The sequence below is a fragment of the Heptranchias perlo genome, chromosome 36, assembly GCF_035084215.1.
Source record: "Heptranchias perlo isolate sHepPer1 chromosome 36, sHepPer1.hap1, whole genome shotgun sequence".
Classification (NCBI taxonomy): domain Eukaryota; kingdom Metazoa; phylum Chordata; class Chondrichthyes; order Hexanchiformes; family Hexanchidae; genus Heptranchias; species Heptranchias perlo.
Genome location: NC_090360.1, coordinates 6,677,622 through 6,704,653, shown reverse-complemented (window position 1 = coordinate 6,704,653; position 27,032 = coordinate 6,677,622). Strand labels below are relative to the sequence as shown.

Below are 27,032 nucleotides of genomic sequence, written 5' to 3'. Positions count from 1 at the left end.
AGACAAAAATTGACACCGAGCCAAAGGAGACATCAGGACAGGTGATTAGAAATTTGATCAAAGGGGTAGGTTTTAAGGAGCATCTTAAAGGAGAAGAGAGAGGTGGAGAGGTTTAGGCAGGGAATTCCAGAGCTTAGAGCCTAGACAGCATTAGCAGGAGTTAGGGGAAATGATTCAGGGCTTAGTCAGTGAGTACCACATTGAAAAAAAGGAGAATGTGTGTCAAAGAACTTCCTACGCTTTTGGAAATCAAATGAACTTTTGAGACTGTCCCTAACGTGGGTGTTCAGCTGTTATTCTGACCACTGCCTGGTGTCTGGGAGGTGCTATAAAATATGATCTTTTTCAAACGGTGAAGTGCTGCCTTAAACCTGTTGGGTCGGTTACTTTGCAAAGGAAGTCCAGAGAGACAAAAGGGGAAGGGCTAAAGTCTTATTTACAAAGAGCCTCAGCTCACCACACACAGAGTCGGTGCATGAGAGAGAGAACGCGGGGGAACTCCGCCGGGAATTCTTCGTTTGGGGAAGTTTCTTCCACTTGATCTGTAGCCCCCAGAGCAGGAATTGTTCAGTGAGTCTGGGCTGAGCTCCGCGCTGTTTGTCTCACTGAGTCAGGGAGCTGCAGTCAGTCAGAGGGCAACCTGTTACTACTGAGGATGAGGGTAAGGAATTACTTTATTTTACATTTTCTGTTCGGATTTCAGTGTAAGAATCTTTCAAATTGTCTTTGACTTCTGGCTTCGAACTCTTTATAAATAGATTTTATGCTGTCTGGTGCTGTGTACTCTGCAGTGCTAACTCCTGTATGTTTACCTGAGGAAGAAGGAAGCCTCCGAAAGCTTGTGAATTTAAAATAAAATTGCTGGACTATAACTTGGTGTTGTAAAATTGTTTACAACTCCTGTATGTGTACAGTAAACACTGGTTATTCTCCCTGTCTGTTCCCTGTGTATTCTGCAGTGCTAACTCCTGTATGTGTACAGTAAACACTGGTTATTCTCCCTGTCTGGTCCTGTGTATTCCTCAGTGCTAACTCCTGTATGTGTACAGTAAACACTGGTTATTCTCCCTGTCTGGTCCTGTGTATTCCGCAGTGCTAACTCCTGTATGTGTACAGTAAACACTGGTTATTCTCCCTGTCTGGTCCTGTGTATTCCGCAGTGCTAACTCCTGTATGTGTACAGTAAACACTGGTTATTCTCCCTGTCTGGTCCTGTGTGCCCCTTGTATACCTCAGTACTAACTCCTGTACAGATAGGGGTAGATTGCAGCGATTAGACCCCCTAGTGCATGAGCGTGACGGATAGGAAATCGGGCAGGCTGTGAAACAGGTGCCCTAATCTAAAGCTCCTGACGCTCAAAGCTCTGCTAATTCGTGAAAATCCGCCCCATACTGTATACGCTGAGTGAAAGCAGACTGTTTATTTGGTACTGTCTCGGTGCTAACTCCTGTATAAACACTCGGTAAATGCAGTGTTCACGGTACTGTAAGCAAGGGGTAAAACACTGCTTGTTCCTCCCATCTGGTACTGTGCGTCTCCTGTATGTCTCAGGTCTAACTCCTGTACATGCAGCCAGTAAAGATCGGTCAGAGAGAGACCACAAAGCAGTGAAACGACACTAGAGTAAAGACATATAATCCAGGTTGGCACTCCAGTGCTATACTGAGGGAGTGCTGCACTGCCTGAGGTGTCGCCTTTAAGATGAGACGTGGAGCAGAGACCCAGCCTGCTCTCTCAGGTGGAGGTAAAAGATCCCATGGCACTATTTGAAGTTCTCCCCGGTGTCCTGGCCAATATTTATCCCTGAACCAACATCACTTAAAAAAAAAACAGATTAGTTGGTGACTTATTTGCTGTTTGTGGGATCTTGCTGTGTGCTGCAGCATTTGCCTATTTAACAACAGTGACTACACTGGGTATGATGTAGTGCTACATGAATAGCACTGTTGATTCTTTTGCCTTTATTTAAAACGTGCTGTGTGTGAGTTTCCCAATTCCCATCAATGCCCATTAAACAACTTGTCAAATATTAGCCCTGTGCCTTGCAATGTTTCTCAGTGTGAGTGCAAGTAATGGCTGTATGTGGTTTGTTGTTGGATGTGAGCCTCCGTAAGTGCTCACGAGAGCACTGTCAACTGACTGTGTCACGGAATACCACCAAGTACTTCTGTGGATTTTTAGTACAGCAATGACAGTGCAAAGCCACGGATGCACTGTGCTATTACCTGAAGGAAGAAAGAACTTGCATTTATATAGTGCTTTTCACAACCTCAGGACATCCCAAAGCGCTTTACAGCCAATGAAGTACTTTTGAAGTACTGTTGTAATGTAGGAAACGCAGCAGCCAAGTTACGCACAGCAAGCTCCCACAAACAGCAATGTGATAATGACCAGATCATCTGTTTTCTCAGTGAATGTTGGTCGAGGGATAAATATTGGCCAGGACACCGGGGAGAAATACCCTCCTCTTCTTAGAAATAGTAACATGGGATCTTTTAGGAACATAGGAACAGGAGTAGGCCATTCAGCCCCTCGTGCCTGCTCCGCCATTTGATAAGATCATGGCTGATCTGTGATCTAACTCCATATACCTGCCTTTGGCCCATATCCCTTAATACCTTTGGTTGCCAAAAAGCTTTCTATCTCAGATTTAAATTTAACAATTGAGCTAGTATCAATTGCCGTTTGCGGAAGAGAGTTCCAAACTTCTACAACCTTTTGTGTGTAGAAATGTTTTCTAATCTCGCTCCTGAAAGGTCTGGCTCTAATTTTTAGACTGTGCCCCCTACTCCTAGAATCCCCAACCAACGGAAATAGTTTCTCTCTATCCGCCCTATCTGTTCCCCTTAATATCTTTATATCCACCTAAGAGGGCAGACGGGGCCTCGATTTAACGTCTCATCCGAAAAACGGCGCCTCTGACAGTGCTGCACTCCCTAAGCACTGCACTGGAATATCGGTCTGGATTTTGTGCTAAAGTCTCTGGAGTGGGTCTTGAACCCACAATCTTCTGCCTCAGAGGCAAGAGTGCTACCCACTGAACCACGGCTGGCACCTGACCCTTAAACCTTCTTTCCTCTGGATTTGTATCCTCCTATTTCCACCCCCCTCCCTTTGGAGATGTCCCCCTGTGGGAGGGGCAAAGTAAAATGCAAGTTGTTATGTAGTGAAGGAGTAATGAGTCATTGGGTATCAGGTGAAGTGTCATGTGAGTGCCAAATCAGTACCATTCGGGAACATGCTGTGCACATACATGTCATTTTTCTACAGAAGTCTCCTGACTTTGCCAAGATGAAGAAGTGAGATAGTTGTGTATTTTTAACTTGCTGCGTTCGCAAGGCGGTTTATCAGCTGTGAGTGACATGTTGGAATGTGAATGAGCTGGGCTTTCTTCCTGTGTGAGACACTGGATACTTTAAAAATGAATCCCTGTTATTTTTTTTTGGAGTTGCCCCCTATCCCTCACGCCCCTCGTCAGTCCAAACGTGCCACACGGTTCCTGGGCATGGCCAATGTTGCTGGGTAACTGCCCACTAGGAGGCAATTGAGAGCTTTGCCGGATTCTGCCCTCCCCATATCTCCTCTTTGACAGTCTGCAGAGTCCTGTCTTCGATGGGCCGAATGGTCTTTTTTTTCTTATTCTTGACTTTACGTCCCAAAAATGAGATTGTGGGATATTATTGTGCATGTTTAAAACAAATTAATTCTTGAGACGGGGGCATCGCATTTATTGCCTGTCCCTAGTTGCCCTTGACCTGCCTTCTTGAACCGCTGCAGTCCGTGTGGTGGAGATGCTCCCACGGTGCTGTTAGGTAGGGAGTTCCAGGATTCTGACCCAAGGACAATGAAGGAACGGTTGATATGTGTCCAAGTCAGGATGGTGTGTGACTTGGAGGGGGACTTGGAGGTGACGTTTGTACAATAATATCACACAGCATAATTGTGTAAGGGAATCAGCACAATGCTGTGTGCTCCCCATTCATGGCACAGTAAAAGCCTCACCATGCCACCAGCCGGCTCGTTGTACCCTGACAGATCCAGATAACCAATAATTAAAACCGTCAGCCGATTATTGTCTGAAATCCTGTATCACGGCCTTATGAAGGCATAAAGTTCAAATTTTTAAGTCCGTGTAACCTCTGGTATCCATCAACCCACCAGAATTTTCGCAATGTGAATCCTTGCACACTCGCTGACACCAATCTCCTCCTGTCCGACAACCTCACGGATCATTGAATCATACAGCACAGGAGGAGGCCATTCGGCCCATTGGGCCTCTGCCGGCTCTCTGATGGAGCTACCAATTAGTCCCGCTCCCCCGCTCTGCACATTTTTCCTTTTTTAAGTATATATCCAATTCCAACATCAAGAAGGATTCTGTGCAGTGTATGTTGGTTATATTGCACTGGCGTCTGCCCCTTTGCTAGGGTAAGGTGCTTAAGACATTGACTAAAATAGGAGGCCTTTCCATTATCCACAAGAGGGAGCCCCTCCATTATGGCAGCTGACGTGGACTTATCATTGGAAGGGTTTTAAATCCAGGTCTTTATTGGGAGACGGCCTGTGCCTTTAAAACTTTCCAGGCACTGCTGTGTTTTTTTTCCAGCATAGGATCTGGGACCAGGAAGTGCAGCAATTGAGCCCATGGTTCCTGCTTATGTAGCTGGGATTGTTTTCCTTAACCTGCTTTGCACGTTTGTCCTGAGCACTCGTCTGTTTTGGTAGTGGGTGAGTAGGACAGGAGCACACAATGCAAGGGGTTAATCCTGGCTGATAAACAGGGTCAGGGAGTGGCATGGGAATCACCGTGGGCATTGCGTTATCCAAACGGGGCTTGTTCTCTAGTCTCCAGACAAAATTCCAATGGATATTCACACGTGGTGTATTTTATATGGAAGGAAAGAAAGATTTGTATTTTTGTAGCAGCTTTCACAACCTCAGGACATCCCAAAGCGCTTTACAGCCAATGAACTACTTTTTGAAGTGTAGTCACTGTTGTAAGGTAGGAAACGCAGCAGCCAATTTGCGCACAGCAAGATCCCACAAACAGCAATAAGATGAATGATCAGATAATCTGTTCTTTTAAAAGAAAAACTGCAAACTGCTGGAAATCTGAAACCCCCCCCCCCCAGAAAATTCTGGAAATATTCAGCTGGTCTGTCAACATCTGCAAACAGAAAAGCACAAGTTCATGTGGGTATCAATGATTTTTGACACAGGGCCCACACCTGAAATGTGAACCTACCTGTTCTCTTCACATTTGTTGATGGACCCAATGGGTATTTCTAGAACGTTCTGTTCCTGCCTCGGGTTCAATATACTTTGATGAAGCCCCATCCATAACCTCATTCTCTCTTGACTTTACCTTCTCTAATTCATCCTTCTTTATAATTCACCCCCTTTATCTTTGGGATCAGTATGAGGCAGAGATTTAGACACCTCAGCTACCACCTTGTGAGGGTCTTTCTTGTGTGTTGTTGACGCCACCCAGCCCTTTGGACACCAAGAGAGGGCTTTAGACAAAGTCCACACATCATTTTAAACACATGATAAGCCTTGAATGGATTTTATTACAGGACCCCAGATAAATCATATATTGTTGGCTGGCTTCAAATGTTCTCAGCCCCCTAACTCAAATATTGCAGAGTTGTTTGGTGTAACTGTGGCCAGGAAGTGCTGACCAGCCTGCTGCTCGCCTGACGAGTTGTGTACCTCAGACCGTGCGTTCTAACACCCGAGGTTAAATTGTTGATTCGCCCCAGTAACAGAAGTGGGTTTAAGTCTTTGAGTTGTTAAAATCGTTTCTTGTTTTCATGCAATGTCTGGAGAACCAATGTTGTTCATTCTCTTTTTGTTGTCATTCTAAAACACTCTTGCAGTGTGGGCCCCTCCACCCGATGCTCTGGGAGGCACAATTTCGGGCATTGGTTTGAAGGAAAGACTTGCATTTATATAGCGCCTTATAGGCATCTCTCAGAAACATCCCAAAGTACTTCCCATTCAGTAACTTACGTTGAAGGGCAGTGACTGTTGTTCTTTAAGCAAATGTGGCCGACACAGCAAAATCTCACAAACAGCACTGAGATCAATGGCTACTAATCTGTTTTTGGAGGCTTTGGTTGAGGGATGAATGTTGACCAGGACTTTGGGAGAACTCCCTGCTCTTCTTCGAATAGCGCCATGAGATCTTTAACATCTACTTGCACCACCGTAACAGGCTCTCACTTTAATATCTCACCCAAGCTACAGTAATGCAATGTTCCCTCAGTCCTGCACTGGAGTGTCAGCCTCGAATCACATGTTCCAGTCCTGGGGTGGGACTGCAGCATATTATCCCTTTGCTGTGTTCTCTGGACCTGGTCCAGACTCGAGGACTGTGGCTGATCAGTGACACAGAAATCAGTCAGTGTTTGTCAAACTCAGCACACAGTCCAATATAGCAGAGCTATAGTGGCTGATTTACACCAGTGGGAGCGCCTGTAATAGGTACATGGTAATGCCGTGCAGATGTTCGAACATGGTCTGCAGTCAGAGTTGGTGCATAGTGAAGGAATAGCATAAATAGGGGCAATGGGACACAAGTGTTGCTACTGTCCCAAAGTGGGGAACACCTGGAATCAGTTGGACTGCACCAGTTACCTGCCCCTAATAGGTTGGTATTGACGGTGGTGATAGAGCAGACTGCAGCCAGGATAGGATATGAAAGGTATGACGGATTATCTGGTCATTATCTGCCTGAGGGACCTTGCTGTGCGTAAATTGGCTGCTGCGTTTCCTACATTACAACAGTGACTACACTTCAAAAACTACTTCATTAGCTATAAAGCGCGTTGGGACGTCCTGAGGTCGTGAAAGGCGCTATACAAATGCAAGTTCTTTATGGAAGGAAAGGGAAGCTACCTGTTGCATTAAAAAGCAAGGATGCTCCCATGTTGCTCACGTTGTTTGTCTCTCTCTCTTTCTAGGAAACTATGCCCCAGACGCCAATTTTCCCAAGCATGCTTGGTACCAGTTGTAGCGGTCACGTGCAACCAGATATGGAGGAGAAGTGCGGAGACCCGGTGTACCAGGACGGGAGTCTAGTCTCGGGTTCCCTCGAGGTGCTCATTGAGCACTTGGTGCCCACGGTTGACTACTATCCTGATGTGAGTGTCGTCACTTCTTAAACATCAAAATCTTCTGTTATTTTGGTCAGTGAGATTTGGCGGGTCTGCTTTCCTCAGTTTTTGGCCTTGTTTCTGCCAAATCTTCCTGCCTGGTGGTTGATTAGAACACGAGAAACGTCAGGGATGAGAAAAGGTCATTTGATCCAACAAAGCCCAGCCCTCTGTTAAATTAACCCTCCCAACAAGCCCATCCCTCTGGTACATTAACTCTCCCAACAAAGCCCATCCCTCTGGTATATTAACCCTCTCAACAAGCCCATCCCTCTGGTACATTAACTCTCCCAACAAGCTCATCCCTTTGGTACATTAATGATGCTTTTACTTCGCTGTTCCGATTTTGGGAAAGTTAATACTGAGCCTGACACGGTTCACCACGGACCAACTCCATCAGACGTCAGGCAGAAGCAGGACTAACAATTCCAGTGGCAGTTCGCAAGTCCCACAACAACAGTGGGTCATCGTTGCTGCTGCCTCAAAGTAAATCGGAGCTTTTGTATTTAGAAAGTGCAGCCAACAGCAGCAGAACAGCACGGGTGAGCTGAGTGTCACCAAGGACTGAGCACTCACTGGTGCTCTGCCCTCGCACGGCCAGGCACTGCCCTCGCACGGCCAGGCACTGCCCTCGCACGGCCAGGCACTGCCCTCGCACGGCCAGGCACTGCCCTCGCACAGCCAGGCACTGCCCTCGCACGACCAAACACTGTCCTCGCACGGCCAGGCACTGCCCTCGCACGACCAAACACTGCCCACGCTAATTTGAGAAACCCATTGAATGTAAACAGTCTGCGCTGAACAGAACCCAGTGATTTCCAGGCTGTAATCTAATCTCATGGTTCAGGTGACTATTAAGAATTGCTCTTGGGATCTGAATCTCTTCCAGAGTGGATTAGCGAAGAAGCGAAACCAGGTTTAATGTTAAGTTTTTTTTTGTAATTCACATCCAACCCATCAAATACACACGGTGACCAGGATTTGCTTGAAGCTGGTGTATATCGGGACTGTACCGGCTCTGAATGCATATACGAGATAAATGCTTCTCTTATGGAAATTCCCATCATTCCCCCCGCCCCCTCCAACTGAACGCACAACACACAGAAAGGATCCAACATCCCGAATCATCACAAAAGTTGAAAACTCACCAGCATTGAAGTTGGAGATTGAGACGCGGGCCCCGTGAGACGCACACTTAATGGATTCTTCAGGAGTTCATCTCTCCGCTCTTTTGTCCCGTTTATTTATGATGGGATTACACTGCCGCTAAAGTTGTGCAGAAGGGACTTTCAGACGACTGTGCTGAGCGATCGTACGCTAGTCTCCCATGACGTAGTTTCAGGGCCATCGTCCAGTTCTGAAGAGTGAAAATGTTTCTGTTTCTCTCCCTCCCCACAGCGGACGTATATCTTCACCTTTCTCCTGAGTTCACGTGTCTTCATCCACCCTCAAGAGTTGCTGGCAAAAGTGGGACAGATCTGCACAAAGCAGCTGGAGGCGGGAACTGAGGCGGATAAGGTACAGAGCAGAGTATGGCAAAGTTTCCCTTTTAAGCAGTACCTTTGTTATTCACCTAAAGTGTACACCAGTTAAGAGACGAGAATTCAGTCGAGGCTGGTGCTGTACCGATTGTGTGTGTCTCAGTACCAGCTCCTGTACCAGTGGAGTACTGAGTAAACACTCAGAATTCACCCACACAACATAGGATCAGGAAGAGGCCATTCAGCCCCTCGAGCCTACTCTGCCATTCAATTAGATCATGGCCTCGATTTCATTTTTCTGCCTTAGCTCCATATCCCTTGATACCCTTACCCAACAAAAATCTATTGATCACGGTCTTGAAATCACCAATTGACCCCCAGCATCCACAGCCTTTTGGGGGGGGGAGGCAGTTCCAGATTTCCACTCCCCTTTGTGTGGAAAAAGTGCTTCCTGATTTTGTTCCTGAATGGCCTAGCTCTAATTTTATGATTATGTCAACACATGATGGGACAAAAACAGACACAACGCCACTCCTCTACATGCAAATCAGTGACCTGCCTTTATACAGCACCTTATCACATCTCAGGAATCGCAAAACGCTTCCCACACAACGAATGAAAGTGGAGGGACTTTATTTGGTGCACAGCAAGCTCGTGCGAACAGCCGACGAGATGAATGACCACTTAGCGGCGTTGGCCGAGGGAGAAGTGTTGGCGCCCGGGGAAATTATGTGATCCATACCCTACGCCAGCGGCTCAACAAGGGTGCGATGGGATTACCTCGTTGGCTGGTGGCTTTCCCAGGTTTGGAGTTCTGCTCAGGCACTTTGGGGCAGCCATCTTGTTTGGGGCCAAACACACACCTTGTGCCCCTCCCAGGTTCCTCGGGAGCGGGCGACTGATGTACCCACCATCGTGTCTCTCGCTCCCAGGGGGAAACTCCTACTATTCTTCGAATAGCGCCATGGGATGTCCGCCTGAAAGACCAGACTGGGCCTGGGTTTAACATCTGTAGGACCACGTTTTGTTTTTGTTGTGAATTCCCATTTCATTACTGAAGAATTAAACCTCTGGAAATAAAGGGAGCAAAGGGAAGACTCTTTCCAGCAACAGATCTCCATCTGAAACACACGCATTCAATGACGGGGAGAGGGCTTGCTGTGAGATTTTAAAATGAAAACGTGTGAAATCTGGCCGCTCTGACTTACTCGCTATTTGCTCAATGGAAATGGTCTGTGAGACAGAAAAGCAATTTACACAATATTGCTGTGAAATAGGGAAATATTCTGCTGGGTAACAGAAGGGAGTGTGAACAGTTATCAGGTTAAGATCCGAGCCTACCTGTGGCTAATGGCTGTGACTCATCTGTTTTGTCTCCAGTGTCTCAGAAGTACATGAAAGAAAGAACTTGCATTTATATAGCTCCTTTCACGACCTCAGGACGTCCCAAAATGCTTTACAGCCAATGAAGTGCTTTTGCAGTGCCGTCACTGTAGGCAGGGCGTGAAAGGCCCTTTCCTCCAACCCTCCCATGCAATGCTGCACAGCGCAGACTCGTACGTGTGACGGTTGGCTGTGTTTCTGCAGGGAGTCCCCGTACCATTGGCTCCAGAAGCATAACTGCCTTACAGCAGGGTGAAGTTTGACAATGGTGCAAATACTCAGCAGGTCTGTCAGCGTCTGGAAAGAGAAATGACAGGTCAGCGTTTCGGGTCTGAATCCTTGTTGTATCCTTGCACCTGAAACATTAACCTGTCTTCTCTTGATAGACGGTGACACACCTGTTGTGTCCAGCATTTCATGGTTTTATTTCAGATTTGCAGTTTTTTTTTCTTTTTGTCTGTTTTTATGTACAGCTTGGGATATTAATTAAGATGAGAACGTGCCTAGAACAGTGCATCGCTGAACCCATATCCCAGTCAGATGTAGGTCGCAGGTTCACTCATTCAGTGAGGGTGGATGGAAATCCTTTGCTAGTTTGATGAAGATACCAATCCATTTAGTTTAATCGCAGACCAAAAAATTCATTGAAACACAGCAACAACAACTTGTATTTATATAGCACCTTTAAAACGTCCCATGGTGCTTCACAGGAGCGATTATCAGACCAAATTTGACACCGAGTCACATGAGGAGATATTAGGACAGGTGACCAAAAGCTTGGTCAAAGAGGTAGGTTTTAAGGAGTGTCTTAAAGGAGGAGAGAGGGGCGGAGAGGTTTAGGGAGGGAATTCCAGAGCTTAGGGGCTAGGCAGCTGAAGGCACGGCCGCCAATGGTGCAGAGTAACAGGTTCATCACTAAAGCCACTCAGTGCAATTTCAGCCTGCTTTTAGTATTTTTTTCCTCTTTACTGTCCTTCCAATTCCTCTGCTCCTATCCTTTTTTAAATTTGTTTCTCTTTCTCATGTTTGCCTCCTTCCTTCCCTCTGGTCCTTACCTACACTTTCTCTCACTCCAAGTTCCCCTCGCCCTGGATCCTCCCTTTCAACTGGTGGTTTCTACTTCACCCGCTGAATGGTGTGGAAAGTAAAACGAGAGCATTGTTTTAAAAAGTCTGTGGATTTATACACATAAAGGACAATTGGCAAACTGGTCATCAGCACAACTTGGTAATTCGGTCCCTGAATCACCAGTATCATCAAAAGCCCTTTAATTCAATAACGCAACGTAACTGTAACGAGCCCCGCTGTCCATATCTCATGTACACTGCGGTCACACCAGCAGGCTCCTGTAAAATGAGATGTGAGCAGCCAGATTAAATATTTATCCTGTATTCTAACCCTCTCATACTAACAAGAATCAAAAATTTATTTTTATTAACTGTTGTTGATTTCCAGTGGAATGAACCAATTGATTGTCGCAACACAGATTCAAAGTTCTAGGAGTTGAAAATCTTCCATCATGCTCCCCCCCCCCCGACCCATGTTCTTATCTACCCCCTTTAGTACTGAGTCTAGACGGAGGTTAAGGGTCAACATCTGACAACGTTCCCCTGCTGGCGAGGTGCCACAGTTGCATGTAGTGACGTCAAGCTGGAGAGAACAGGCAGTGCTCCATCGAAAGTTAAACATGGCAGCGTGCCAGCATCGGGCAGCTTCACACGCTACGCTCGCCCCTTCTAATCTCTGCTGTGAGAACACTTTGTTTCGGCAACTCTGGCCAGCACCTGTGGAAGTGTGTGACCCCGTAACCATTTCACCGCCACATTCTCCCGACAGCATGGGGCTGAGAGGACACATCGTGGGTCATTTATGAAATAGATCTGCAATGGCAAATAAGCTGGCTTGGTGTAAGGGTACGATGTGCGCGCGCTTTGTGTGTCTATCCCGCAGCGTATGTACACAGAGAAATGTTCGAGACCCTGTCAGGACCCCGGGGTGTCTTGGAAATCAATGGGATTTTTAGAGTTTAGGTTCTGTCTAGGATTTTTTTAGGGTTTGGATACCCAAAGCATACTGTTCACATCTACGTTAAGGTTTAGTGTTTTCCCCTTCCAGAGACATCAGCTCCTCGCTGGGGTACAATTGTTGGTTGACCTATGGTATCTTATCTTGCCCAAGTGGCCATATTCAGAGTCGTGACACTGGATGTCAGGCTATTCAGCAGTGGTAGGAATCATACCCCTAGCCTATTCCTGTCTCTCCTCCCCCCCCCACCCCCCAAACAAACACACACCACACACGGTTACTGGATGGGATCAGGAACATGGTGACCTTGGCCAATAGCCCCCTCACTAACCCTGAGACTATGAGGTCAATTCTAGTACCCCCGCCACACGCCCACGGACTCCGCACGGGATTCAACCTGGAACCTTCTGCTTCCACGCAGCTCAACTACTCCCTGAAATTAGCCGCTGAGCCTTGGGGGCAGCTGGAGGTTTGGCGTTAGCTCCGCCTTTCCGCACTCCTGTCGATAATCCTCTCACCTCTGAGTCAGTAGGCTGTGGATTCTAGCCTCCCTCCAAGGACTTGAGCACGTAAATCTAGGCTGACACTCCAGCGCAGCACCAAGGGAGTGCTGCACTGTTGGAGGTGCCATCTTTCAACTGAGACACTAAAGCGAGGCCCCGCCTGCCAGCTCAGGTAGATATTAAAAATCTCCTGGTACTATTTGAAGAAGAGCAGGGGAATGCGCCTGCTATTCTAGCCAACATTTATCCCCCCAACACCACCAACAAAAACAGATTATCTTGTAATGAATTCAATTGGTACTTGTGGGATCTTGCTGTGCACTGAACGTCTGTCCCATTTGCTTACATTACAACGGTGACTACACTTCAAAAATAATGCATTAGCTGCGAAGCATTTTGAGGTGTCTTGATTTTGTGAAGGGCACTGTTATAGTAAGTCCTTTCTTTACCTTTGAAGATGTTTCATTACAATGTGAAGAGTGACTACACCTTTAACGGGGTTTGAGAGGAACCAACAAAAGAATGGGTGAAATTCAGCTAGTTGGTATATTTTCATCATTGCAAATAGTTAAAACCAAACATTATGTTAAAAAAACATCTTTCAAATATTTTTAGACCTATGATTTTGGGCCCAGCACAGGCTGCACAGTCTTGTTAATCCCTTTGTGGTCTCGCCACTCCCAATCTCTGTAACCTCTACAATCTCCACCCCACTGACTCTCACCTCCTGTGCATCCCTCTCTCCCCTTGCTCCACATTTTGCAGCTGTGCCTTCAGCCACCTAGGCCTTATGTTCTGGAATTCCCTCCCTAACCCCCTCCCCCTCTCTCTCCTCCTTTAAGACCCTCCTGAAAACCCACCTCTTTGACCAAGCTTTTGGTCGGCCCTCCTAATATCTCCCTCTTTGGCCCGCTGTACATTTTTTTTTGTTTCGCTGCCTTGAAGCGCCTTGGACCGTTTCTCTACACTAAAGGCGCCTTATAAATGCAAATTGTTGTTGTCGTGTCATTAAACTCTTGGTTCATTCTCTCACAGGCCAAAGTGAAGGAATTTGTCCCGAAAATCATCCAGCTGCTAACAGAGTGGACCGAAACATTCCCACACGATTTTCAGGATGAGAAATCAATGAAGGAACTCAAGGAGATTACGCACCAGATAGCACAGTGCGATGAGGTGAGGAAAAAAGAGCAGATTTTTTACTATTTAGCGATGTTTTTCTGCGGAATTGTCCAAAGACTTTTACATTCTCCTGCGTACTCCCATTGTGAGGGGTTTTGATAGGGTAGATAAGGAGAAACCATTTCCACCAGCATTTTCACTTCAATGCGTTAAGCGTTCGTGCCGTTCCCCACAGCATAATTCCAAGGCCAATGTTGTGTGGAGAGACTGGAGAAGCTGGGATCATTCTCCTTAGAGCAGAGAAGCTTAAGGGGAGATTTAATCGAGGTGTTCAAAATTATGAGGGGTTTTGATAGAGTAAATAAGGAGAAACTGTTTCCACTGGCAGGGGGGTCGGTAACCAGAGGACACAGATTTAAGATAATTGGCAAAAGAACCAGAGGGGGAGATGAGGAGACATTTTTTTTAATGCAGCGAGTTGTTACAATCTGGAATGCACTGCCTGTACGAGCGATGGAAGCAGATTCAATAATAACTTTCAAAAGGAAATTGGATGAAAAGGAAAAAAAATTGCAGGGCTATGGGGAAAGAGCCCATTGGACTATTTGAACAGCTCTTTCAAAGAGCCGGCACAGGCACGATGGGTCGAATAGCCTCCTTCTGTACTCTCAGATTCTTTGCAAGACCTCTGCTGTTGTCTTCCATCGTGGAGACAAGGTGTGAGGACCAATCGGGGTTTCAGCCCTTCCACAGCTGTTATTAACCCTGCAGTCACAACTGAAACCTGAAATTTTCATCTGCTGGCTAGCTAATCGCCAGTTACCTTCCAGCATTGACCGGACTAATCAAACACCAATACCTGTCCACCCATCTCCAACCCTTTGCTGCTCCTTTCCTCTGCTGTCCTGTTGAATATGATCTTTTGCTGTTGTTCTTCCCAGCCTGTTGGAGCCCAAGCCAACTCCAGAAGGAGTTTGCTTCCCGTTTCCAGATTGATTTCCGGTGACTAAAGCTTGAGGATCTGTCATTTGGGGAATTAAAAGTTGACTCCGTTGCATTGATACAAGAACGAGTTTTCCCCTCCTGGAAAGAGAACATTTTCCCCGCAACGTACAGTGCCAACAGGCAGCCTGACCCCAAGCCAACCAAAACAACATTTAAAAAAGAACCAGGGGCGGAGAACTTTAGGATGATCAGTAAACACATAAGGGAAAGGTTACAAGGAATTCTCTTTTTATACACACACGCACACACACACTTAATAGAAAAAGGAATCCATTACCGCAAGGGACTATTAAAACCTGAGTCAGTCAAAACATTTAAAAGGCTTGTTAATGTATCTGATCACAGTTACATCACTTGTGGGGAGTCCAAAACTAGAGGTCATAAATATAAGATAGTCACTAATAAATCCAATAGGGAATTCAGGAGAAACTTCTTCACCCAAAGAGTGGTGAGAATGTGGAATGTGCTACCACAAGGAGTAGTTGAGGCAAATAGCATAGATGCATTTAAAGGGAAGCTAGATAAATGCAGGAGGAGAATATATGTTGATAGGGTGAGATGAAGAACAGAGGGAGGAGGCTCATGTGGTGCATAAATGCCGGCATAGACCAGTTGAGCCGAATGGCCTGTTTCGGTACTGTAGACTCGATGTAGAAGTTGCCAAATTTGAACACTCCATCACGTCAACTTAAAACAGGAGCAAAGTTTAATTTTACAAAGAATTAAGATACTGTGCTCCGATTCATTCAAAATGCAGCTCAAATGTGGCGAGAAGATTACAAAGGCACAGAAAACCCTCTGCATACTTTTCTGATGCACAGATAATGTACGCCATCGCCCCATTTACTTTACAGACTTGCCTCAGGTTGGACTTTTGTGAGGAGAACCCAATAAACTAAACAATATCAGTAGTATTGGAGGCCCCAGAAAACTCCATTTAGGGAGAAGGTTTCGCCTGGTGCTTGCAGATGTTGGCTATATATATATATAAAAAAACAACTGCCGAATCAGTAATTAGGTTTGTGACCACTATCTTGGATCTGGACACAGGCAGACTGAATTCTCAGGATAAGCACTTAGGAAAGAACAATATTAAAGAGTGGGAAAATGGGAACAGCCCAGACTGTTCTGATGCGGAGCTAGTGGAGGTGCAGGCATTCTGTGCTGAAATTTCTGTGGGTCTATAACTTCAGTACCATTTGAGAATGGGGTCGAAAGTTCCTCATGGGGTCAGTAGGTACGTTGTATTCTTGAGGACAATAAGGGGTCATGGGACAGTGCCTTCTCTTTCCCTTCGAAGGGATAAGAGATACGAGAACTGGTAAGATCAGAACATGCCCGGAGCAGTATGGTGCAGAGCTCACCAGTCATGCAAAACTAATGGAGTCTGTCTGTCTGCGGTGCAAAAATGCATGAAAAATGCAACCACAACACTCCTGAATTCTCACGTCTCTGGAATCTCTGGTGTTGACTTTTGGGATTATCGAAGCTTGGGTCAGCGGGAAGGGGAGAGCGTTAACCCTTTTCAGAATGAGGGTCATTCCATCTTTTTCTCTTCCCTGTACGCATCACTGACGTTCCATCCCCCTTCTCCACCATGTTACTGCACAGGTCGTATCCCTGCAGCAGTCGTGAAGGAAAATAAGGATCTCTATGGCAACAAATGAAAGAGAGTCTTCCGGGCACCTCACAATCCCCGAGAGTGCAACAGTGAATAGTTTCCAGCCCTTTGCTGTTTGGGTTAAAGCCAGCGAGGGGTTAAACATTTAATGCACTCCCGATAGTTCAAAAGCTGTTTCAAAATATTTCCTCCCTGATACGTGAGAGAAGTGGAGAAACGTCAACTATTAGTGGAATGTTTAGGAAAGTGAAGCCAGTACATTTTGTCTTCTGATCTTCAGACTCACACGAACAATTCTTTCGATTTCACAATCGCGTCAGCACAATCAAAAGGAAGTTAGGCATGGTCAAACTTGTCGAATGAAATGCCGCTTGAAAGGAAAGGCCAGACGCTGAGATGGAGTAAAGCAGACTGACCACGTGTTTTATTTCAAGGCCGAGAAGCCCCAAGCTTCCCCAGTCTTTCCTCAGAACTCAAGCTGTCCGTTCAAGCCTCTTAAACAGAAGGAAACCTTCGTCAGGACATAGAATCGTACATCACAGAAGGAGGCCGTTCGGCCCATCGTGCCTGTGCTGGCTCTCTGAAAGAGCTATCCAGTTAGTCCCACTCCCACCCTGCCCTTTCTCCATAGCCCATCACATTTCTTCTTGTCAAGTATTTATCCAGTTCCCTTTGAAAGTTATTATTGAATCTGCTCCCCCCACCCTTTCAGGCAGCACATTCCAGATCATAACAACTTCGCCTGGAATTTTTGCAGGGGCGTTCCCTGGCAGAAAGTGAGTGGAACCCCTGGAGAAATGGCCCCCAACGCGGTTTCTCCAGGGTTTCCACTGATGTTACAGCAGGAAATTGGGAGAACCCCATGCAATTCTCCCCCATTGTCACTGATCAGTAAAAACCTTCTTTTCCATTCCTTCCTCCTATTTTTCTCCTCTTCAAGTCCCTTTGCTTCAGGTGCCACGCCCCTGTCCAAGAGAGCAAGGGGTCGGGGAAGTGGGCACTGAGCTCCGCTGGAGCTGCCCAACTAAATCTTTTGAGGTTTTTGGTATTTTCTAACCAGGACTGTACCATAAGCTGAGATAATGGCCCCGCAGCAACACCAACACTGGTGTACCCCACTCTTAATTTAACTTGTCGTTTGTGTACCCCCAGAGACCAAGGGGAACAGTTACTTTGCTCACTGTGTAGCCATACTGGAAATGTGTTCATGAAGATTTTCCTCTGCTCATTTCTACCGAGTATAAACCCATTCAGGAAAAACATCTTTACAACATTGCCAGAAACACGAACCAGAGAAACACATTTATAATGTGCTGTGCACAGCAAAATCTTCCCTTTCCAGGTCTTCATAATGGTACTCAAAAGAAAGGACTCCTTAGAGGATGAATTCCTGTTAAAGGGGCTTCAGTGCTTGGACTTTCAATTGAGATCAGGATACAGGGCTCAGTTAAGAAACAGTGGAATGGTATAATGGGGAAACAGTGAGGTTGGGATTCTGGAACAATGGGATCAAATGGATTGAAGGGCCTTCCACACTCGAAGCTTAATTTAGTCATCTACATTTGAATTGATCCTGATTTAGATTTGTGCATCTGAATTGATCTTATGATTTCTGAAGAGGTCTAGTGGGGCTTATTCTTTGCTCTACAATGGACAGTATGTGCTTAGTTAAAGACTACAGTTCTTGATACCCTATTGTCCACTCCTGTGTACAGTGGGAGGGTTATAAGCTTGTTTGAGTTGCATATCCACCACAACAGTTGAGCTGGTACTTGCACGTAATTTAGGTTGTTTTGAACACCCAAGGATCCACATTTATTTTGTGTCTTTGTTACAATAAATCATGTACAGTCCTTGTATCCTGTTGTCTCCATACCATGTGACAGGGTTTCCTTTTTTTCCCCCCGTTAGGAAAACTCCAGTGTGAAGAAAAGCATCAGTCAGATGACCCAAAGTCTGATCCGCAACCTCTCGACCCACAGCCAGTACCAAGAGGCACGGGAAATAATCAAACCATCGGTCACGGAAAAGCAGACCATCTTGAAACCCAAGACTCAGTCCAGTCAGAAGGATATACTGAGCGTGTGCAATGACCCCTGTGTCTTAGCCCAGCAGCTCACCCATATCGAGATGGTAGGTGAACACTTCTGTGCTTGACCATACTGGGCACCAGAGTCCAAAAACATGGCGGCAGAGCCTGAAAAACAGCAATAAAACGATACCCTAATTATCCCTAACCAGTTGACATGGGCAGATGGGCGTGTTTGTCACAACACTGCCCTTTCACCTCTTAAACCTGGCTTCAAGCCTGTTCCCACCACCAAGGTTGGGTAATGAGGGCCAATTTTCTGAACGCACTCTACTGGCACAGAGCCTGATGCAGGGCTAATCATGAGTAAGCAGCTACTTGACAGGGTGAGCTAGAGGTCAGAGAATCAGCACAAAAACAGGCCGTTCAGCCCATAAACATTGTGCTGGTGTTTTTCTCCACAAGAGCCAGATGATATAATTCCACTCCTCTTTCTCTTTTGAAAGAATTTATGGACTCTTTCAAAAATGGTTTGAGGCAGAGAATCCCACATTCTAACCACCCTGAGTGGTAAAGAGATTTTTTGCCTTTAATTCTTTTTGTGATTATCTTATTTGCACCTTCCCGTTACCATCTTGATGAACCTATCACCACCCTTCATAATCCAGAAGGTGTGTGGGCGGTGAAAGGCCTTTTCTACGTTTCCAGTGTCTTTATATCATGAATTTTACTACACAGTCTGCGTTTGAGAAAGGAGACTTTTAGTCTTAATTCAGCCTGAGGGTTGACCCTAAGGTTTGAAAGGTCAAATGTACCAGCTACACTTTTCAGATCAATTTGGTTGACTGTTATTAATGTAACTGTGCGTTAATTGATATCTCTTTGATGCCTGCAGGAACGGTTAACACACATCACCCCAGAGGAGCTGGTGCATATATTCAACCACATGGATTCATTGGACAATCACAAGGTAAGGACGGGAGGGGTAGTTTTACAAACTCCTGCCTCTGCCATATAGCTACATCTGTCGGCCCTTATCGCCAATTTGGCCCACGGCCCTCGATGATTTTCTGTCGTTAGTAAATCACCACAGGACGTTTTGTTACGTGAGATGCGAATGTGCAGATTGGTGTGATAGTGTTACACACTTCAGGGTCAGGTGGTTTTAATGGTGGTTGGTGGGGGAGGTGGGAATATGGGGAGAGAAGGAGTTGGAACACACGGCTAACTTACCTAGTCAGGTGTAAATATACATTTCAAGTGGAGCAAAAGAGGTACATTTTTTAAAAATAAATTATGGGAGTGGGAGGACACATTGCTAAATGTGAGATTACACCGTGAGCTGTCACTGCGTTCCTTTGTTAGTAAATCACTGTAGGAAGCTTTGTTACGTGAAATGTGTGCAGATAATGGTGCACAATGTCTATTTTAATGGATGCCTTGATGGTGATAGTACAGCGGACCAGAGATTTCAGACCAACACTTCAATGCTGTAACATTGATATCTCCCAGTCGGTGGTCCACCAGTTTAAAATGTTTTTTAAGCTGCAGTTGTTCTCCCCTGTATGGCCATTTTTTTTTTTCATAGATTGACGCTAAAGTTTTTTTTTTTTGGCGGCTCTCAGTGACCGTGCTGGAGCCACCGATACCCAGCAAACAGCTGGAAGGAGCAGGCGAGAAACCTTAAACCGTTAGCTGGCCCGCGAGCATCAACACCTTCAAACCATCGGGGTCAGAAAACCATTTATCAGACGTGCCCTGCAATTATAGGCTGCCAGACAAATGCCTCGACGTTAAAATTAAAAAAAAATTCTGCTTCTTTTCAAGAGCTGTCGCAGTGACATTAAGAAGACGTACAACTTGGAAGCATGTGACAACTGGTTCAATCGGTTGAGTTCTCTGGTAGCGACCGAGATATGCAGAGTAAGTTAACAGCAATGACTCTTGTTTCTGGCGGGTGATTAGTCACCTCAGCTGCCGTATTGCGATGTGTCTGTAATATTGGTGGTCGAGTCGTCTTAGCTCACCGTCTAGGGGCTGGAGGTGGGAAGAGAGCCATCTAATAGTCTGTGGCGGAGAGTACAGTAACTCACTCTGGGGATCTCCTGCACCCCCCCCCTCCCAGGACCCAGTTGTGATTTTTGGTGCTTCGATTTGATTTTTTTTTTTTTGTTCGTTCTCCCAGAATTTTCCCCGCACGAAGTCTCCGTTGAACAAAGACCTTTGTTACATGTGACACATTGTGCCGGCAACTATTTATGATTAATGTTGGGGGGTGGGGGGGGTGAAGGGGGAGGGGAAGACAAACCCTAATGAACATCCAGCAGGTCTCATCTTCAAACCAGTTCCCCACCCCCACTTTCCTGGAGTCTCATTGGCCATTTCTTTCTAATTGCAGGTTGGGAAGAAAAAACAGAGGACGCGCGTGGTGGAGTTTTTCATCGACGTGGCGAGGGAATGCTTTAACATCGGCAACTTCAACTCCCTAATGGCGATTATCTGTGAGTGCGGGCGTTTATATTCTCCGGTGATCCTTGCGCTCCTCTGATTCTGGTCTCTTGAACATGCCCTGATTTCCTTCGCCTCGCTATTGGCGTGCCCAGGCCCTAAGCTCTATTATTCCCCCCCTAAACCTCTCCGCCTCTCTCTCTCCTCCTTTAAGACGCTCCTTAAAACCTATCGCTTTGACCAGTCACCTGTCCTAATATCTCCTTATGTGGCTTGGTGTCAAATTTTGTTTGCTCATCGCTCCTGTGAAGCACCCTGGGACGTTTTACTACTTTAAAGGCGCTATATAAATGCAAGTTGTTGTAAAATGAGACGGGAGTCTCTTTTTATTTCATTCACCGTGCTCGGAGAGGTGAAGGCCTTTATACTGAATCCAGTCCCTCCACTGAAGGTTCTTCTCTCCTTCCCTCCCTCTTGCAGCTGGCATGAACCTGAGTCCTGTCGCTAGGCTGAAGAAAACCTGGTCCAAGGTCAAAAAGGCGAAATTTGAAGTTTTAGAAGTAAGTAACTGCGAGGGGGGTGCGGTCTCTGTCAGGTAGAGTGGGTGCAGCACCCGTGGATTCTGCGTGTCCTTTTGCTGATTTGGTTGCATCTTACACAACGATATTGCGTACTGATGAGAGAGGAGGCTATCGAACCCCAAATCTGAGCTCACCCTGGCTTCTGGGGGTTCACTTGTACAAAGTCAAATCCAGCCCTGGGCTGCTCGTAGAATTTGGCTTAATTTTTGGATCGTGCCCCAGAAGATTGTAGCTGTGTGATGAGGGAGGTGGAGGGGTGAGAAGGGCGTGTACGTGTGCAGAACGTAAAAAAAAAAACGTCCGTACACAAATGCACGATATCCCCACCTACAGTCGCATAAAGCTGTGCAACTAAGTTTTATCGAGAGCTGCTAAGTTCTCAGGGTATAGTGAACCCCAGGACTGATCTCCGGGTGTATTGTAACTGCGACAGGACAGCTACAGAGACAGTGACAATAGTAACACAGACAGTACAATGACAGTAGGAGGCTGTACAGTAACAGATGCAGTGATTAGGCTGTAGAAAACTTGACACTCACCTGTTGATACCCAGTACAGTTTTACCACAGCCCTGGAATCATGCTGAGGGAAACCACTGGACAAATATTTTCTGTATTCCCCTCTGTTATTTTAATGGAAACTTTGGTCCATTAATTAGAAGCTGGTTAGCACCCTTGCTAAAGCAGTGGAGGAGGAATTCCAGATGAAGTGTTCACACACTCACACGCCACAGTGCAGTTTCAGAGGCCCAAGGGTTTGCATGGACTTGAAAGACTAGCTGTCTTTCGCGGTGCCCTATTGACGTGTCCTTTAATACATCCTTAAAAGTCTCTTGCCTGAACCCTGACAAATTACTTGGCACAACCACAAACTCTGTCAGCCGGGGTTAGGGGGCACAGGCTGAAGCTCAAAGGAGGGAAGATGAACAGATTGGTTTCGATTTAACTGCTGCGCACAGAGGGTGGTGAATAAGTGTGCGAAACCGACCAGGGAGGTGGATTGCGTCGGGAAACTGGGGAGGGAATTAGATAGTTTATTGGCGATGAATTGACTGAGGGGGCGGGTGTGAGGGGTCGAGGGCGAGAGCTGTTGAACGTTGGGCCTTTGTCCTCCTGCGCACACCCACGTTCCTCCAGGTGATTGTCCTGTGATAAGAGCACCACCGTGTGGTAGCGTTCGGACAGTGTTTGGGTTAGAGGGTCCCGTTCCAGGAGGATGCTCTGCGACGTGCACTCAAACCTCCAGCTGGAGAGATCGCACTTTTATGCGTACAAGGCACAGCCAGAGGAACTCCGTCGACGCCACTGGGTGTCCATTATTAAGCGAAGGGTAGGAATTTCCGCCTTGCAGTGTCATGAACACTCTGAGCAACTCCGTGTGGCCTATAGAGGATGTTTACTGCGCAACAATTTATCCATTCATTGGCTGTGATGTTCATTAAAAACACTTCGGGCTGAAATCATGTGCGATTTTAGCGTGAAGACGTTTGTATGAAATTCCTCTCGGCTGTTTTAACAGATGCATTGACCTGTTTTAAATGGGTCAGCGCCTCCTTTAAAACAACACAAACATGTTAATATGCTAATATTACCACTGCGTAATTTCGAGATTCATTAATTTTAATTCTCTCACCCCCCCCCCACCTCACATTAACACCCAGTACACGTTACACGTGATGGAATCTAGTTCTGGATCTTTATGACTCGAGAGGGCGATTCCCATTCTCGATTACAGACCCAGTGTCCGGGTAACCCATCTCTCCATTGGGTCCAGGTCTGTCGGGGGGGAGTGGGTAAAGATCTCACACTTGTACTTGTGCCCTTCACGGCCGCATAGAAAAAACATTCGAGCCACCGGAAGCTTTCAACTAATGCCAGATTGTTTTGTCCTGTGTTTTGTCGAATAGAATCACATGGACCCTTCCAGCAATTTCTCTCACTATAGAACAGCACTTCAGGGGGCAGCCCAGCGATCGCAGACAGCACACAGCAACCGGGAGAAGGTAAGGAAATGCACTGCTTGAATAACACATCCAACCCGTCCATCAGAGGAGACAATTCATCCAGGGTTCCGTCTGCCTCTTCCGCTGGTTCAGTGGAGGTTAAAAGATCCCACGGCACTATAACATACATAGAATTACATAGACTGTACAGCACAGAAACAGGCCATTCGGCCCAACTGGTCTATGCTGGTGTATATGCTCCACTCGAGCCTCCTCCCACCCCTCTTCATCTAACCCTATCAGCATAACCTTCTATTTCTTTCTCCCTCATGTATTTATCTAGCTTCCTCTTAAATGCATCTCTGCCATTCGCCTCAACTACTCCTTGTGGTAGCGAGTTCCACATGAAGAAGCTTCTCCTGAATTCCTTATTTGGATTTATTAGTGACTATCTTATAATTATGACCCCGAGCTTTGGATTCCCCCACAAGCGGAAACGTGTTCTCCACGTCTAGCCTATCGAACCCTTTCAGAATCTTAAAGACCTCTATCAGGTCACCCCTCAGCCTTCTCTTTTCCAGAGAAAAGAGCCCCAGCCTGTTCAGTCTTTCCTGACAGTTATTTAAAGAAAGCAAGAATTCTCAACCATGCCCAGGCTGACATTCCACCCTCAGCCAACACCACACAAAAAAAAACAGATTATGGCCATACGTCTCAGTCCTGTTCATGGGATCTTTCTGTGCACAAAATGGCTGCTGCGTTTGCCGACACAACAATAGTGAACGAATGCACTTCAAACCAATTCATTGTCTGTGAAGCTCCTTTGTGATGATTGAGAGACACGATAAGGCACTATGTGAATGTGAGATAAGATGGGATAAATTATCACAATTCGCCTCATTAAATTTCCTTTAATTAAAAGAGCTATTACTGATGCAGTAACTCGAGGGAATAAATCATTTGATTGGTTATTTTTTTTTTAGGTTGTCATTCCAGTTTTCAATCTCTTCATTAAAGACATCTACTTTCTGAACAAGATTCATGCCAACAGACTACCCAACGGGCAAATTAATTTTAAGGTAAGAGGCAAGCACCAACATAACACACAAAACAGAGCTGCATCCCTGGTTTTGTATCAAGAGGTGAAAGAGCCCGCATTTATTGTTTCTTCCTCCCTCCACAGAAATTCTGGGAAATTGCCAAACAGATCAGTGAGTTTATGCTGTGGAAACAGGTGGAATGTCCCTTCGAGAAGGACAAGAAGATCAAAAACTATCTCCTGACCGCTCCTTTCTACACAGAAGAAGGTTGGTGCTTTGTGTTAACAAGATGGGGTTTGTGGCTGTCCCTACACTACAGATCGGAGTCCTGGTGTGGACTAATCCTTCAGCCTTAAAGGGACAGGAGCTGTCCCACATTACAGCTCTAAGTCCTGGTACTGACTTCCCTTTCAGTCTAAAAGGGACCGAGGGCTGGCCCACATCACAAGTCTAATTCCTGGTGCTGACTAATGCTTTTGTCTTGACGGGACATCACAGTTCTGAGACCTATTGACGCTGATGACTCTTGCAATGTTTGTGCAGGATGAGGCCTGTCCTCCTGGGGCAGATCTAAATCCTGTTCCTAAATACCTTATGTGAATTGAGTTGGCTCAGTCTCAACCCATTTTGCATGGACCTTACAGAACAAAACTTACTACAATTGGACACAAAAAAAAAGGCATTGTCACTCAGTAAGGTTGCTCAAAGGATGGCTTGTGTTGAGAAATTAGGTTAGTACATTATTGTGATAGACTGGAACGGAGATCATCAAGGATCTAGTTAACCTGGAAGTGCTTGATGCAGGCACTAGGGGGGAGACCGATGGGATCAAGGGCAACACTGGTTTTACACCCTACCCAATTTTACTCACCATTGAATGGGCGTTCCACCAGATCCTGTGGGTTTCCCGCCCGGCGAGTTAGGTTATAAAGAAACCCCCACCGTGTGTCAAAAGTGGAAAACTGTCCATTCCCCAGCATTAATAAGCAGAATATTTATCAAATAAAAAAGATACATTCTACATATCACAAACTCAGTTTCTGATTGTTCAGGTGTGATGTGGTTTAGAATGACTGGAAGGCCCAGCTCTAACTTGCTTTCTTCCTCTCTATTTCTAGCACTTTACTTGGCTTCGTTTGAGAGTGAGGGGCCTGAGAATCACATGGAGAAGGACAACTGGAAATCACTCAGGTACTAGTCCTCCCACTTGAGTTTTCTTAATCCTTTGAGCACTTTGGGGATGCCATGAATACAGATATCAATTTAGCTGCAAATCGTGGGTGAGGAGGCCCAAATTTTAATTTAAGATCCATTAAACAGATCAATTTATTTGGCGAAACATGGGACTCTGATATTTGACTACTAATAAGAGATAAACAAGGAAAATGTCGAAACATGGTTGACATTCTTAAATGGAGCTTGCATCAGGTTTGGACAGAACGGGTGAATTTCCTCGGTAATCAGGGGTTCTGCTGCAGTTCCGGTGAAGTTGCGGCAGCAGAAGCTCTGAGGAAATTCACCCTTGGTGGCTCGCTCGAGAGTCAGCTAGACTCCATGATTTGGATGAACAGATATCTTTGATTCTGGATGGATGAGTTAAGATGGGCTGGGTGGGCTCCCTCCTTTGCTTTTATCTTGTGGTCATGTTCCTGAGGATTCGAGACATTATGCTTCGGCTCCAGAGGAGAGCAATGCCAAAATCCAGGTACTGCCGTAATGCTGCTCATGTCCTAGTGCCGCCCACACCCACTTGTCTTAATGGAGACCAAGCTGAGCTTCTGCACAAGTCAGGTTGGTAAATGGAGGGCCTCTGCCTCTATCCAGCCTCAGGCAGAGCCATCCTTTCCTCGTGTTATTCCTAGAATTCTGTCTGAAACACTGCCCTTCAGAGGAGGTCTGAAGGTCACAGGCTGGATGGGGGATATGGAGTGGGAAATCCACCTTTCAATGGCATCATGGTGGACAGGACCTGGGTTTAAAGTCTTATCCGACAATGCAGCACTGGTTAGACCACATCTGGAGTACTGGGTACAGTTCTGGGCACCACACCTTAGAAAGGATATATTGGCTTTGGAAGGTGTGCAGTGCAGATTCACCAGAACGGTACCAGGGCTCCAAGGGTTAAATTATGAGGAATTACATAAACTAGACTTGTATTTGCTGGAATATAGAAGGTTAACGGGCGATTTGATTGAGGTTTTTAGGATTTTGAAAGGAATTGATAGGGCAGATGGAGAGAAACTTTTTCTGTTGGTGGTGGAGTCTAGAACAAGGGGACATAACCTTAAAATCAGAGCCAGGCCATTCAGGAGAGAAGTTAGGATATACTTATTCACACAAAGGGTGGTAGAAGTGTGGAACTCTCTCCCACTAAAAGCAGTAGATGCTAGCTCAATTAATAATTTTAAATCAGAGATCGATAGATTTTTGCTAGCCAAGGATATTAAGGGATATGGAGCAAAGGCGGGTAAATGGAGTTCAGATACAGATCAGCCATGATCTCATTGAATGGTGGAACAGGCTCGAGGGGCTGAATGGCCTACTCCTGTTCCAGTGTTGTTCCCTCTGTAGCACACTGAAATCCTAGAGTGGGGCTCAAACCCTCAACCGTCGGTCATGTGGGGTGAGATTGCCACCACTGAGCCAAGCTGACACTCAGTGTCTTTTTAAACCGTTTACTAGTTAAGAGTTCTAACG

At 46.0% G+C, this 27,032-nt stretch overlaps 1 protein-coding gene across 1 annotated transcript in view; it reads left to right on the top strand.

Moving 5' to 3' along the window:
* Positions 1-358: 358 nt before the first annotated feature.
* LOC137304046 (ras-GEF domain-containing family member 1A-like) overlaps positions 359-27,032 on the top strand; it is a 30,141-nt gene continuing 3,467 nt past the window's right edge. The window contains exons 1-13 of the mRNA XM_067972465.1: positions 359-661; positions 6,967-7,146; positions 8,557-8,676; positions 13,586-13,723; positions 18,207-18,428; positions 19,220-19,294; positions 20,152-20,247; positions 20,723-20,825; positions 21,253-21,332; positions 23,260-23,355; positions 24,279-24,374; positions 24,479-24,602; positions 25,454-25,526. Of these exons, the coding sequence (XP_067828566.1) occupies positions 656-661; positions 6,967-7,146; positions 8,557-8,676; positions 13,586-13,723; positions 18,207-18,428; positions 19,220-19,294; positions 20,152-20,247; positions 20,723-20,825; positions 21,253-21,332; positions 23,260-23,355; positions 24,279-24,374; positions 24,479-24,602; positions 25,454-25,526 (1,409 nt within the window). The 5' untranslated portion in view covers positions 359-655. The remainder of the gene's footprint in view (positions 662-6,966; positions 7,147-8,556; positions 8,677-13,585; positions 13,724-18,206; positions 18,429-19,219; positions 19,295-20,151; positions 20,248-20,722; positions 20,826-21,252; positions 21,333-23,259; positions 23,356-24,278; positions 24,375-24,478; positions 24,603-25,453; positions 25,527-27,032) is intronic.